We start from the raw sequence: 12,876 nt of genomic DNA, 5'->3' as shown, positions 1-12,876 counted from the left end.
TGAATTGTCATAGCAGCAATATTCATAATAGGCAAAAAGCAAAAACAATTAAAATATCCATCATCCGATGAATAGATACAACAAGATGTGGTATATCCATTCAGTGGCATGTTATTTAGTACTTCCTTCATAAAAAGGAGTGAAGTACTGATTCATAGGACAACATGGATGAACCTTGAAAATATTACACTAAGTGAAAGAAGCCAGTCATAAAAGTCCACATATTGTACATTTTCCATTTATATGAAATGTCGAGAATAGGCAAATTTATAGACAGAATGTTGATTAATGGTTACTTAGAGCTGGGTGGGGGATGAGGAGAAATAGGGAGGCAAATGAGGATTGCCTGCTTGACTGCTAATGGGCCTGGGATTCTTTTTAGGAGGCACAAAAATATTCTAACGTTAGATAGTGGTGATGGTTGCACAGTGCTCTGAATATGCTGAAAACCATCAAATGGTACGCTGTATGTAGATGGATTGTATGGTATATGAACTATATCTCATTAAGGCTGCTTAAAAAAAAAAGAAATAGTTTGAAATATTTAATTTCTAAAAGGCATTATGCCCATACAGACACATCAATAATTTCTTTCAAACCCAATTTTCCCAGAAAGAAATAGTGTAGATATAAATTGCCCTAGAGCTTAAGAAAACGGGAAATATTCTAATTCGTCTCAAATGTTTAGTACAAAGCTGATAGGAAAGTATATCAAAATTTACTATAGTTATGGGGTGCCTGGGTGGCTCAGTCATTAGATATCTGCCTTCAGCTCAGGTCATGATCCCAGGGTCCTGGGATCGAGCCCCATATTGGGCTCCCTGCTCCGTGGGAAGCCTGCTTCTTCCTCTCCCACTGCCCCTGCTTGTCTTACCTCTCTCGCTGTGTCTCTCTCTCTCCGATAAATAAATAAAATCTTTAAAAAAAATGCACTATAGTTATGTAAGATATTATCATTGGGGGAATCTCGGTAAAGGGTAAAATACATGGGAATTCCTTTTTTTTTTTTTTGCAAATTCTCATGAGTCTAAAAATTATTTCAAAATAAAAAATATTTAAACAATCTATCAAAGTCCTTAATTCAAGATGATAAACTCATTATAAAATTTATCTTCTTCCTATTTTTTGTATCCCACAAATTTGGTATGTAGTATTTTCATTATGGCTTAGTTCAAAGTATTTAATTTCCACCATGGTTTATTCTTTAACCCAGAGTTTTTTTTTTTTTTTTAAGATTTTATTTATTTATTTGAGAGAGAATGAGATAGAGAGCATGAGAGGGGGGAGGGTCAGAGGGAGAAGCAGACTCCCTGCTGAGCAGGGAGCCCGATGCAGGACTCCAGGATCATGACCTGAGCCGAAGGCAGTAGCTTAACCAACTGAGCCACCCAGGCGCCCCTAACCCAGAGTTCTTTGACAGGCGTTTTGTTTTCTTAAATTTCCAGATGTATGTTTGTATTTATATTTTATATTGTGAAGAGAGAATGTGGTATGTATTGTACAATTCTTCGAAATTTGAATTATATTGGTTGAGACCAATTTTTAAATAAATGTCCTAAGTATGCTTAGGAAGAATGAGTATTTTTAAGTTTTGGGTGCATGGATTTCTGTGTTTATTAAATCGAGCTTGTTGATTGTGACTTTTTTTTTTTTTAAAGAGGCCATTGCAGCAATCCAGTCGAGAGATGACAGGTTGGGAGCAGGGAAGATGGAGAGAAGTGGAAGGAATTCAGATTTATTTGGGAGACAAAACGAACTCTTTGTGGTGTTGGAAGGGACAAGGGAAAGGTGAAGGAGAGAGCCATCAAGCATGACCTCCTTGGTTTCTGCCTTATGCAATTCGACAGCTGGGCGGAGGTATGCAACTGAGATAGGGAATCCTACGAGGGATTAGGAAATCTTTGTATTTCCCCCAAGAATGTTTCTTTACTTTCCACGGGGGGATCGGTGGGAGGTGGCGAAATTGAGGCGGGGGGTTGAGACTCAGCAGCTCTCCGCCTTCTCTTAAGCGCTCTCCGTATATCCGTGTTACAATACTTACCACGGTGTATTATTCACCTTACAAGGTGTCGCACCCACCGAACTAGGAGCTCAGAGGGCACATGCTGAGCTCCCTGGCTACCTCTCAAGGGACTTTGCCGAGAACCTGGCTCCGCCCTCTCCTAGATCTCTCTTGGTCCCGCCCCCAGGGATTTCCGGCCCGCCCACTCCTCTGCACCCGCCTAGTTCCCTGCAGAGCCCCTATTGCAACCGTTGTTCACCAGCCTAGCTGGGACTAGAGTGATTGACGTGTGTGTTCTCCAATCACTACGCCGAAAGACAAAGCGATTGCCAATTAGGTGGTAGCAGAGGCAGGTGCTGAAGCCTAGGGTGGGGGTGACCAGGAAGTGAGAACCAAAGATGAGTCAAGCCCAGGCTGTGGTGTAAAGGTGACGGAGCATCTGGATTCTTCAATTTCCTCCTTTCCTCGTCCGTAGGTCAGGGGTCCCTTCGCAACTAGGAGCTAGGATCTCTATTTGGCCTATTTAATGTGGAAGGGGGTGTGCCTACATAAGTAAGCGGTCGAGGATCTTTTCTGAACGCCTTCTCCTTTTCGCCGAGAGGCGGGTCCTGTCTCCCTCCCCCACTCCTGGGGTGGGGGTGGTGAAATTAAGATCCTTCCGTAGCCTGTGGGTGCTGAAAGTCTTCCGGACTCAGTCACGGAAAGGGAGGTGAAGAATGAGGACAGTGAGATTCGCGGACTCTGCCCCTCTACTGAGGAGTTAGAGACCTGCAGCTGCGGCCAGAGGTAGTATAAGGTGGAGGGGCCCTGGGAGCTAGATCCCAATAGTTAGAAAGGAAGGAAAAAAATAGGTGCTGAGGGCGAAGGAACGGGTGGAAAAAAGTATCTATGTGGAGGTCGTGGTAGTTCTTTGAGTCTCTCAGAGAGGCGTTGGGTTTGGGCTCGGTCTTTAAGTTCCCTCCCATCTCTGCGCCATCAGCTTTTTGCCTTCATTTCTTTCTCCTCAGGCCGGAGGAAACACCTGAACATGTGGAATCCCAATGCCGGTAGGTGTTTGGGGGGATCTCTTTTCCCACCGCAACCCCTTTTCAGATGAGCCCCACAGTAGGAATTTTCTGTCAGTTTTTCCTCCCCCTCTCCCACCTGCCAAAGCAGTCAAACCACAGCTGACCAATACTCTTTCCTTAGACTTCACTAGTCTCCCTCTCTTCCCCAGCCTTGCCAGAGCTCTTACCTTTTCTCTGCTATGCAGGTTTGTCTCCCCTCCGCCCCATTCTCCTTCCTCACCTTTGCATTTCCGTTTAAGTATTGAGTGAGAAACTGAATCCCCTTCTTTTTTGTCCTTGTTTGTTGTCAGAGACTTTGAGCTGTTCTAATCTTAATTTATTCTTTGCTTCTTCCATCAGGGCAGCCAGGACCAAATCCATATCCCCCTAACGTCGGGTACCCTGAAGGTTCCAATCCTGCCCATCCACCACCTGTAAATCCTGCCTATCCTCCAGGCCCCTTTCCAACTCCCCCAGGAGTTCCCCAGGGGAATCCAGCTTTCCCCCCAGGTGGGCCCCCTCATTCTGTGCCACAACCAGGGTATCCAGGATGCCAACCCCTAGGTCCCTACCCACCTCCTTACCCACCACCTGCTCCTGGCATGCCTCTTGTGAATCCCGTGGCACCCGGCATGGTAGGACCAGGGATGGTGATGGACAAGAAGATGCGGAAGAAAATGAAGAAAGCTCATAAAAAGATGCACAAACACCACAAGCATGGCAAGGTCAGTGCCCTCTGGAGCCTGGCTAGGAAGGGGTGCCCTCACAGAGGGACTAGGCTAGCAGGAGTGGGCAAGGGGAGATTTGCAGTCTGAAGACATGGAGCAGCCATTGTGTTGCTCTGGTAGATGGTTCTTCTTTGTAAAGTATTCCCACTGGTAAGAATCTGATAATCTTGAAATATTAGGCTAATTGGGCCTTCTGTCAAGGAGGGGCTATGCTGAGCCTTAGAATAGATATCAGAATCCAAAGCCCTTCCTGTCTGTCTGTTTCTCTCCCAGAACTTTTGCTCCACTTCCATCCCCAGATGCTTGTTTTAGCAAGTTAGACACACCCACCTTCAGTGTTCTCAAGGTTTTGTGTTAATTACAGGGACCTTTTGTCCTACCACCCAGCAGGACTCAGTGGCTCTCAGCCTCAAACAAAACCTAAATTTCATGCTCAGCCCCAAAGCGCGTATCTTCTGCACTCTAGAAGAGTGTTAACTAACAAGTAGCTCTCAGAACAACTCTGGAAGGACAGAACCAGCCTGGATCTTGAGGAGGCCTTAATTTACATTTTACTGCCTAGTGTTTATTTGCCTTAGGGCTTTGGGCACTACTTCCTGGTTCTGGATCTTTGGTAGAAGTTTGAGGAGAAGGAAAGATGAGGTTGAATGGGGGGAGAAATTACCGGGGAGAGACTAAAAAATGTTTTTGATGACAGTTGTGATGGGAGTGTGCATCTGAAGAACCTTGACTAGGACTCTCCTCACCTTCTCTCCCACTTTACTCACTTTCTCCCATTTGGGGCTTAGGAAAAAGTAGAGATTGATGGGCACCCAGATGCTGGTTCTACTCACTTGTCTTGGACCCACAGCTACACGAACTTTACATGCAGCCAGTCAGTAAGCATTTGTAAGGTAGCAGCTGTCTCCTAGCACTATGCTATGCTAGCACCTATAATTTTTTTTTTTTAAAGATTTTATTTATTTTTTTGAGAGAGAGAGCACATGAGAGGGGGGAGGGTCAGAGGGAGAAGCAGACTCCCTGCTGAGCAGGGAGCCCGATGCGGGACTCGATCCTGGGACTCCAGGATCATGACCTGAGCCGAAGGCAGTTGCCTAACCAACTGAGCCACCCAGGTGCCCGTTAGCACCTATAATTTATTCCCTGCCTCGGCACTGGCTCAGGTAAAGAAAATTGGAAACATGTTTTAAAAGCAGTATTCACTTCTGTGCACTGATTTAGGAGAGTTTAATCCATTCCTGTATGTTCACTGCTAAAGGAAATGTTTGCTTTTGCTGTTTAAGGGACAGTCTGTTTCAAGACTCCTCACCTTCTTAGGAAGCAAGGGGTGCTTGGGTGGAGGGGTAGAGCACCAAAGAATGTCCCATGGAGTGATCAAAGGTCATTGGATCTGATGCTGTCTCCTTTCCCCTTTCCCGTTACAGCATTCCTCCTCCTCCTCCTCCTCTTCCAGCAGTGACTCTGACTGAATACAGGGCCTGGACCCTTCCCTCAAGCCTCTCCAGTTCTGCTCTCCCATCAAGCTTCAGATGCCATCTTGTACTGGGGAAAATTAGCCCTTGTGCCCCTTCTCCTTCATCCCCCAATCTGAGCCTTACTCTGCTGTTCAGCCCTAACTGGCTAGGGAGAATGGGAAAAGAATTGCCATGGGCTAGCAAAGACCATCTTCTCACTACTTGGGTAGAACTTTAAGCTGATGAGTTTAGCAGGAGAACTATTTTTTGAGGATGGTGAGACCTTGTAGCTAAATGCCGAAGATGAGTTTAAGATCTGTAAAATGTGGTTTTTAAAAACTTTCTTTTGCAATACTTGTAGTTGTTAGGTGTTGTGGAAATTTAATTATGGAAAAAAAGAAACTGTGCCGTTTTTGTAATGGTGGCTGGCACACTTTGGTGATTTAGTGGCAAATAGATTTCCCAGCAGCCTTTATTGATTGTACTAACTGTAAGGCTGCTGGGAGGTGGAGTCCATTTGGTTGATAAGCTCTGCTTGCCATTTTGGAATCTCACTCCTTAGTTCAATAGGCTGGCGTAGGTCCTTCTCATTCTCCACCTCTCAGTCCAAATAAAGCTTTTTTTTCCTGGTCTCTGTTCACCTGTGCCATTACCTTGGTTGGGCCCAGCACATTCTACTACTTTTGCTGCCCTTCCATAGACCCTCCAAAGTGTATCAGTTTTATAGTAAGGAACCAGCACATCAGTGAGGAAGACACCATATGTCCCTATGTCCCTGTGTTTCTTAAGTGGGAGAAACCTTCAGAATTGGTTCAGGCTACTGGAATGGATCTTTATTGTCTTCCCTTCAATGAAGATACAGGTCTTTAGCATAAGTTTTCATATCTGCTACAGAGGTTCTTAACCCTGGCTGCCCATCAGCTATCAGAGAATAATTTAGAGTATTATGGTTTTTTTTTTTTTAATTCAAGTTAGTTAACATATAGTGTATTATTAGTTTCAGGGTGAGAATAATTTAAAATTTTTAAAAGATTTTATTTATTTATTTGACAGAGCACAAGAAGGCAGAGTGGCAGGCAGAGGGAGAGGGAGAAGCAGGCTCTCTGCTGAGCAGGGAGCTTGATGCATGGCTCGATCCCAGGACCCTGGGATCACGCCCCGAGCTGAAGGCAGATGCTTAACTGACTGAACCACCCAGGTGCCCCCTCAGGGTGAGAATAATTTTGAGTTTTGCCTTAAATCTATTGAATGAGGGGGTGCCTGGGTGGCTCAGTCAGTCAAGCATCCAAGTCTTGGTTTTGGTTCAGATTCTAATCTCATGGCTCGTGAGACTGAGCCCCTTGGTCAGGGGTATTTTGCTTGGATATTCTCTCCCTCTTGCTCTGCTCGCTCTCTCTGTCTCTCAAATAGATGAATAAATCTTTTTAAAAATTAAAAAAAATCTTATTGAATGAGGCTCTTAAGGATGGGGCCCTACAAATCAGGGTTTTTTTGTTTTTTTTTTTTAAGATTTTATTTATTTATTTGACAGAGCGAGACACAGCGAGAGAGGGAACAAAGCAGGGGGAGCGGGAGAGGGAGAAGCAGGCTTCCCGCCGAGCAGGGAGCCTGATGTGGGGCTCGATCCCAGGACCCTGGGATCATGACCTGAGCTGAAGGCAGCCGCTAAACGAATGAGCCACCCAGGCGCCCCAGGTTTTTTTTGTTTTAAAGTAGGGTCCATGCCCAATGTGGAGCCCAGTGTGGGGCTTGAACTCAGGACCCTGAGATCAAGACCTGAGCTGAGATCAAGAGTTGGATGTTTAACTGACTGAGCCACTTAGGCCCCCCCACAAATCAGTATTTTTAAGAAAACATGTGGGTGATTATGATACACTGAATTGATGGCCCCTAATTTATTATATGCCATGCACGGTACTACACATCAGGTTCTCAGTGATCTGCTGAGGAAAGGAAAAAGGTATCCAAGAGAACTAATTAATAAAGATAGATGTTATAAAATGCCAGAGGGATATAAACCTAGAAATAAGTGGGAAGGGTAGGAGGGATCAAAGATGACTTCACAGGAAAAGTGACATTTCAGCTACCTCTTGGACCTGGAGCATGAAAAGTATGAGCAGAAAAAAACGAAAGAATGGATTTACCAAGTGGAGGTGGGTAGAGGAGCCAGGAAAGGCACAGGTGCTTAGGTACAGAGTCATGAAGTTCCATAGCATGTTTGGGAATCACAGGTTTCCCGGTGGGGCTAGATTGGGTTTCTAGAAAATTGTTATTGAGGAAACACTGTGTTCTGGGTGCTGAACCTACGAAGATGAATAAGACTGTCTCTGCTGTTCATGATCCACAAGATGGAATGGAGCAGTCGGACACGTAAATAGGTTATTATAATACTGTAAAAGGGACCACAATAGAGACAGGGATCAAGCAGTGGGGGAACAAAGGAAGGAGTGATGGTGCCACTGGGAAAATGAGCTAGGTCTGGGCTGTGCCTCCGGATAAGTAGGAGGCACCCAGTTGGTAAATAATATCAGCTAACAGCATTTATTGTGTGCCTGCTTTTCCAGTGTCCTGGATTTGGGGGCCATTCTAATGTTATATTCCAGTTATTCTCCCTTTTCATTTATTCATCAGCTCCTCCTTTTTGAGGAGAAGGGAGATGTGGGCACAGGGGTGTTGTGAGGGGAAGAGAAACAGATGTTGACAAGCTAGAAATGAGAGACACAGAAGTGGTAGAGGGGGGAAACACAAAGAGAAGCCAAGAAATTAAGGAGAAAACTCACTGACCCTCTTTCTTCCCACTCTTAACCATGGAGAACACATCCCCCTTCTTCGCATTTCTAAGCCATATGCAGAGTGCCTTGCTGTTGTTTTGTTGTTATTATTTCTCAAAAATTTACTTTTTTTTTTTAAGATTTTATTTATTTATTTGACGGAAAGAGAGTGAGAGCAGGAACACAAGCAGGGGGAGTGGGAGAGGGAAGAACAGGCCTCCCGCTGAGCAGGGAGCCCAATGCGGGGCTCGATCCCAGGACTCTGGGATCATGACCTGAGCCGAAGGCAGACAATTAACGACTGAGCCACCCGCGTGCCCCAAAAATTTACTAACTTTTTAAAAGCTAAAAATAATATATATACTTGGGGAGAAGATTGTAACTTTTTAAAGTTTCAATTATTTAAGTAATGTCTATACCCAATATAGGGCTTGAATTCACAACCCCAAGATGAAGAGTCCAGTGCTCTTCCAACTAAGCCAGCTAGGCTCAGATTACTTAAAAATAAATAAAAAATCTTTTTAAAAACTTAAATTTTTTTTAAGTGAGCTCTATATCCAGTGTGGGCTGAACTCACAATCCAGATATCAAGAATTACATGCTCAAGAGAGCTGGCTAGGTGCCCCAGATTGCAACATTTTAAAAATAAAGATTGATTTATTTATTTTAGAGAGGGGGGAGGGGCAGAGGAAGTGAATCTTTTAAGCAGACTACCTACTGAGAGTGGAGCCTGACCTAGGACTGACCCTGAGATCACCACCTGAGCTGAAATCAAGAATAGGACACTCAATTGACTGAGCCACCCAGGTGCCCCCAGATTGTAACATTTTTTTTATTTTTTATTTAGTTTTTAAAGGTTTTATTTATTTATTTGACAGAGAGACAGCAAGAGAGGGAACACAGGCAGGGGCAGTGGGAGAGGGAGAAGCAGGCCTCCCGCCGAGCAGGGAGCCCAACACCGGGCTCAATCCCAGGACCCTGGGACCATGACCTGAGCCGAAGGCAGACGCCTAACGACTGAGCCACCCAGGCGCCCTGTAACATTTTTTTTTAAAGATTTTATTTATTTGAGAGAGAGAGAGAGAGGGAGAGCACAAACGGGGGGAGGGGGGCAGAGGGAGAAGCAGACTCCCCACTGAGCAGGGAGCCCGATGCCGGGCTAGATCCCAGGACCCTGAGATCATGACCTGAACCAAAGGCAGATGCTTAACCGACTGAGCCACCCAGGCGCCCCAGATTGTAACATTTTTAATAGGATATTCAGCGAAAAGATTCTCCTCTCCTCAGATTCCCAGCTTCCTCCCCAAAGCCAACCACAACTACCAGACATTTTTATAAACTTCCAGAGCTATTCTTTGCATAGTCAAGCCCCCCCCTTTATTTGTATCCTACATTATTCCTATTGTCCCCATTCCCCACTTTATATGGGAGCATGCTATAGGCCCTCTTTTGGACCTAACATTACCTCATTTAACCATCTATTTTGAAGTTGACTTCATCTGTGCGTGTGTGTGTGTGCGTGTGCACGTGTGCTAGTGCATATAACCTTGTTTTAACCTCATTCAATTTATTCAATCTTTTATTGCTGGAATTTTAGATTGTTTCCAGTCTTGCTATACACTTAACTACTGCAGTGAACATTTTGGACATTTATCTTAACTAGAGGTTGAAAATCGGATGCCCATAGCTGTATCTGGCTGAGTATTTTTTTTTTAAGTTTTTTTGGAGGGCCCACTCACTGTGTTAAATATCAGACATTTTCTTTTTTTCTTTTAAAGATTTATTTATTTTTAGAGAGAGAACACAAGCAGGAGGGGCAGAGGGAAGGAGGAGAGCGGACTGCATTCAGCAGGAAGCCTAATGTGGGGCTTGGTCTCAGAACCTTGAGATTATGACCTGAGCTAAAACCGAGAGTTGGATGCTTAACCAACTGCGCCACCCAGGTGCTCCAATATCAGACATTTTCAATAAAGATTTAGATTTTCAGCTGGAAACGCTAGCAACAGTGGGTTCACGATCCTGAAGGCAGAAATTCTGGCCCTGAGTAGCCGTCATTCCCTATAGATGGGTCCTGTACGCTCCAGTCTTAGCATCCTTTCAACTTCTGTTGCCTTCTTTCTTCCTGTCTCCTGAGAGCATTGGGTTTGTGCCCTCTTTTGTGCAACAATATAAAGCACTAAAGATGGTTCTCAAATGTGTTTGTCTTAGTCCTTCACCACCTGTGTCCACGAGGGGAGTCTGGGATTCTGCCATTCTCTTCCTATTATAAACAAAGTATAGCAAGGTTTCCACACAATTGAGAATGGGAAAGGATAGGAAACCCGTGAGATCTAAAATACAAATGGACAGGGTGCCTGGGTGGCTCAGTTGGTTAGGCGACTGCCTTCGGCTCAGGTCATGATCCTTGAGTCCCGCATCGGGCTCCCTGCTCGGCGGGGAGCCTGCTTCTCCCTCTGACCCTCCCCCCTCTCATGTGCTCTCTGTCTCTCTCATTCTCTCTGTCTCAAATAAATAAATAAAATCTTTAAAAAAAAAAATACAAATGGACACTTTAGCTTTGGGGATTGCCAGTCATGGGATGAGTCTTTAGTTTGCTGCCTTTTTGGAATCACCTCTCTATGTCAGGTTGCTTTATGGCTCTAGGCAAACTCACTCTCTTCTTTCCCCCTCTGAGAGGAATTTATTGATTCATAAAATTATCAGGTATTGCTATTAAGTGCATCTCATCTTTCTCTTTCAAAGCTGACTGCAACTGTTGCCCAGTCCTAGGAGAAGCCATGCTATTGTTAGTAAAGGATAATGTTATTTTATCAAAAAATTTTTAAAGATTTTATTTACTTTTTAGAAAGAGAGAGCACAAGCAGGAGGAGTGACAGAGGGAGAAGGAGAAGGAGAAGCAGGCTCCCTGCTGAGCAAGGAGCCTGATGGGTGGCTCCATCCTAGGACCCTGGGATCATGACCTGAGCCGCAGGCAGACACTTAACCGACTGAGCCACCCGGGTCCCTGTATTTTATCAACTTTTATTTGATCGTTCTTTTGCCTTCCACATTAGAGGTGACTTCTTGGATAGCTACTCGCTTCTACCTGAGCTCTCAGGGTCTTTGGAGTATAAACCACCCAAGTGCAAAATCTTTTTTTTTTTTTTTAAGATTTTATTTATTTGAGAGAGGGAGGGAGAGAGAGAGAGCATGAGTGGGGGAGGAGATGGAGCCAGAGGGAGAGGGACAACATATTCCCCGGTGGAGTAGGGAGCCTGACTCTGGGCTCCATCCCAGGACCCCAGGATCATAACCTGAGCCAAAGGCAGATGTTTAACCGACTGAGCCACCCAGGTACCCACCAAGAGCAAAATATATATATATTTTTTTTAAGATTTTATTTATTTATCTGACAGACACAGTGAGAGAGGGAACACAAGCAGGGGGAGTGGGAGAGGGAGAAGCAGGCTTCCCATGGAGCAGGGAGCCCGATGTGGGGCTTGATCCCAGGACCCTGGGATCATGACCTGAGCCGAAGGCAGACGCTTAATGACTGAGCCACCCAGGCGCCCCCCCACCCCCAAGTGCAAAATCTTTTTTTTTTTAATAGATTTTATTTATTTATTTGACAGAGAGAGAGACACAGTGAGAGAGGGAACGTAAGCAGGGGGAGTGGGGGAGGGAGAAGCAGGCTTCCCGCCGAGCAGGGAGCCCGATGTGGGACTCGATCCCAGGATCCTGGGATCATGACCTGAGCCGAAGGCAGACGCTCAACAACTGAGCCACCCAGGCGCCCCCCAAGTGCAAAATCTTGAGGTTAATCTGATCTTCTGCACAGGCCTCATAGTAACCCTGCTCCTTGATTTGAAATGTTAGTGTCCTGGGGCACCTGGCCAGCTCGGTCAGAAGAGCATGCAACTCTTTTTTTTTTTTTTTAAGATTTTATTTATTTTTTGAGAAAGCGAGAATGAGAGAGAGCACATGAGAGGGGGGAGGTCAGAGGGAGAAGCAGACTCCCCGCTGAGCAGGGAGCCCGATGCGGGACTCGATCCCGGGACTCCAGGATCATGACCTGAGCCGAAGGCAGTTGCTTAACCAACTGAACCACCCAGGCGCCCTGAGCATGCAACTCTTGATCTCAGGGTTGTGAGTTCGAGCCCCGTGTTGGGTGTAGAGATTACTTAAATGAATAAAAGTTAACACATTTTTTTTGAGGGTGCCTTGGTGGCTCAGTTGGTTAAGTGTCTGCCTTTGGTCTAGGTCATGATCCCAGGGTCCTGGGATGGAGGCCCACGTTGGGCTCTCTGCTCTTCGGGGAGCCTGTTTCTCCCTCTCCCTCTCCCTGCTGTGCTGCCTGCTTGTGCTCTCTCTGTGTCAAATAAATAAATATAATCTTAAAAATAAATTTTTTTTGAAGTGTTAGTTTTTTTTTCCCACCCAACATTTTCTTAATTTCCTTTCCTCTCTTTCATTATTTGGTCTGCTCCTTGCCTTTGCCAATGACAGACTTCTTTTTATTTCCATCTCAAATTGTTTCTAATACAACACCCCCACACCAGGGAACTGGAATCCCCAAGCTGTATTTTTCACTTCCGGAAGCTGTTCCTCTTCAGATGACTCCACTGAATTAGGGTTACCCAATAAAACTTAATAATATTAAGGCCAGAACTGACACCTAAAGGACTTGAACAAGGTTCAATAAATAACCCTGTATTTGCTTTCTCTTAATTTCCTTCTCCTTATTTTGTCTTATTCCCTGCCAGAGCTCTTCTGAGTTTTTTTTTTGTTTTTTACAAAAAGTTTTATTTTATTTATTTTTTTAAAGATTTTATTTATTTATTTGACAGAGACACAGCGAGAGAGCGAACACAAGCAGGGGCAGAGGGAGAGGGAGAA

At 44.9% G+C, this 12,876-nt stretch overlaps 1 protein-coding gene across 6 annotated transcripts; it reads left to right on the top strand.

Annotated features, from left to right (window-relative positions):
* The first annotated feature begins 1,838 nt into the window (after positions 1-1,838).
* PRR13 (proline rich 13) lies at positions 1,839-5,860 on the top strand. 6 transcript variants are annotated; one of them, XM_035002548.1, is made up of 4 exons: positions 1,839-1,857; positions 3,010-3,048; positions 3,409-3,773; positions 5,201-5,860. In XM_035002548.1, exons 2-4 carry the CDS (start codon positions 3,030-3,032, stop codon positions 5,243-5,245), a joined length of 429 nt encoding a protein of 142 aa, XP_034858439.1. In that variant the 5' UTR covers positions 1,839-1,857; positions 3,010-3,029; the 3' UTR covers positions 5,246-5,860. The 6 variants fall into 6 exon arrangements, with proteins under 6 accessions (XP_034858439.1, XP_034858437.1, XP_034858434.1 ...); XM_035002546.1 differs by lacking the exon at positions 1,839-1,857 and adding an exon at positions 2,364-2,429; XM_035002543.1 differs by lacking the exon at positions 1,839-1,857 and adding an exon at positions 2,372-2,477.
* Positions 5,861-12,876: the final 7,016 nt, after the last annotated feature.

The sequence above is a fragment of the Mirounga leonina genome, unplaced genomic scaffold (assembly GCF_011800145.1).
Source record: "Mirounga leonina isolate KUSES-001 unplaced genomic scaffold, KU_Mleo_1.0 Mir_126, whole genome shotgun sequence".
NCBI classification, from domain to species: Eukaryota; Metazoa; Chordata; class Mammalia; order Carnivora; family Phocidae; genus Mirounga; species Mirounga leonina.
This window is presented reverse-complemented; position numbering and strand designations above follow the sequence as displayed.

Excerpts from the sequence above, each read along its gene's own strand:
- PRR13 (XM_035002548.1), top strand. Across the intron at positions 3,774-5,200 it reads AACACCACAAGCATGGCAAG|CATTCCTCCTCCTCCTCCTC; the intron begins GTCAGTGCCCTC and ends TTCCCGTTACAG.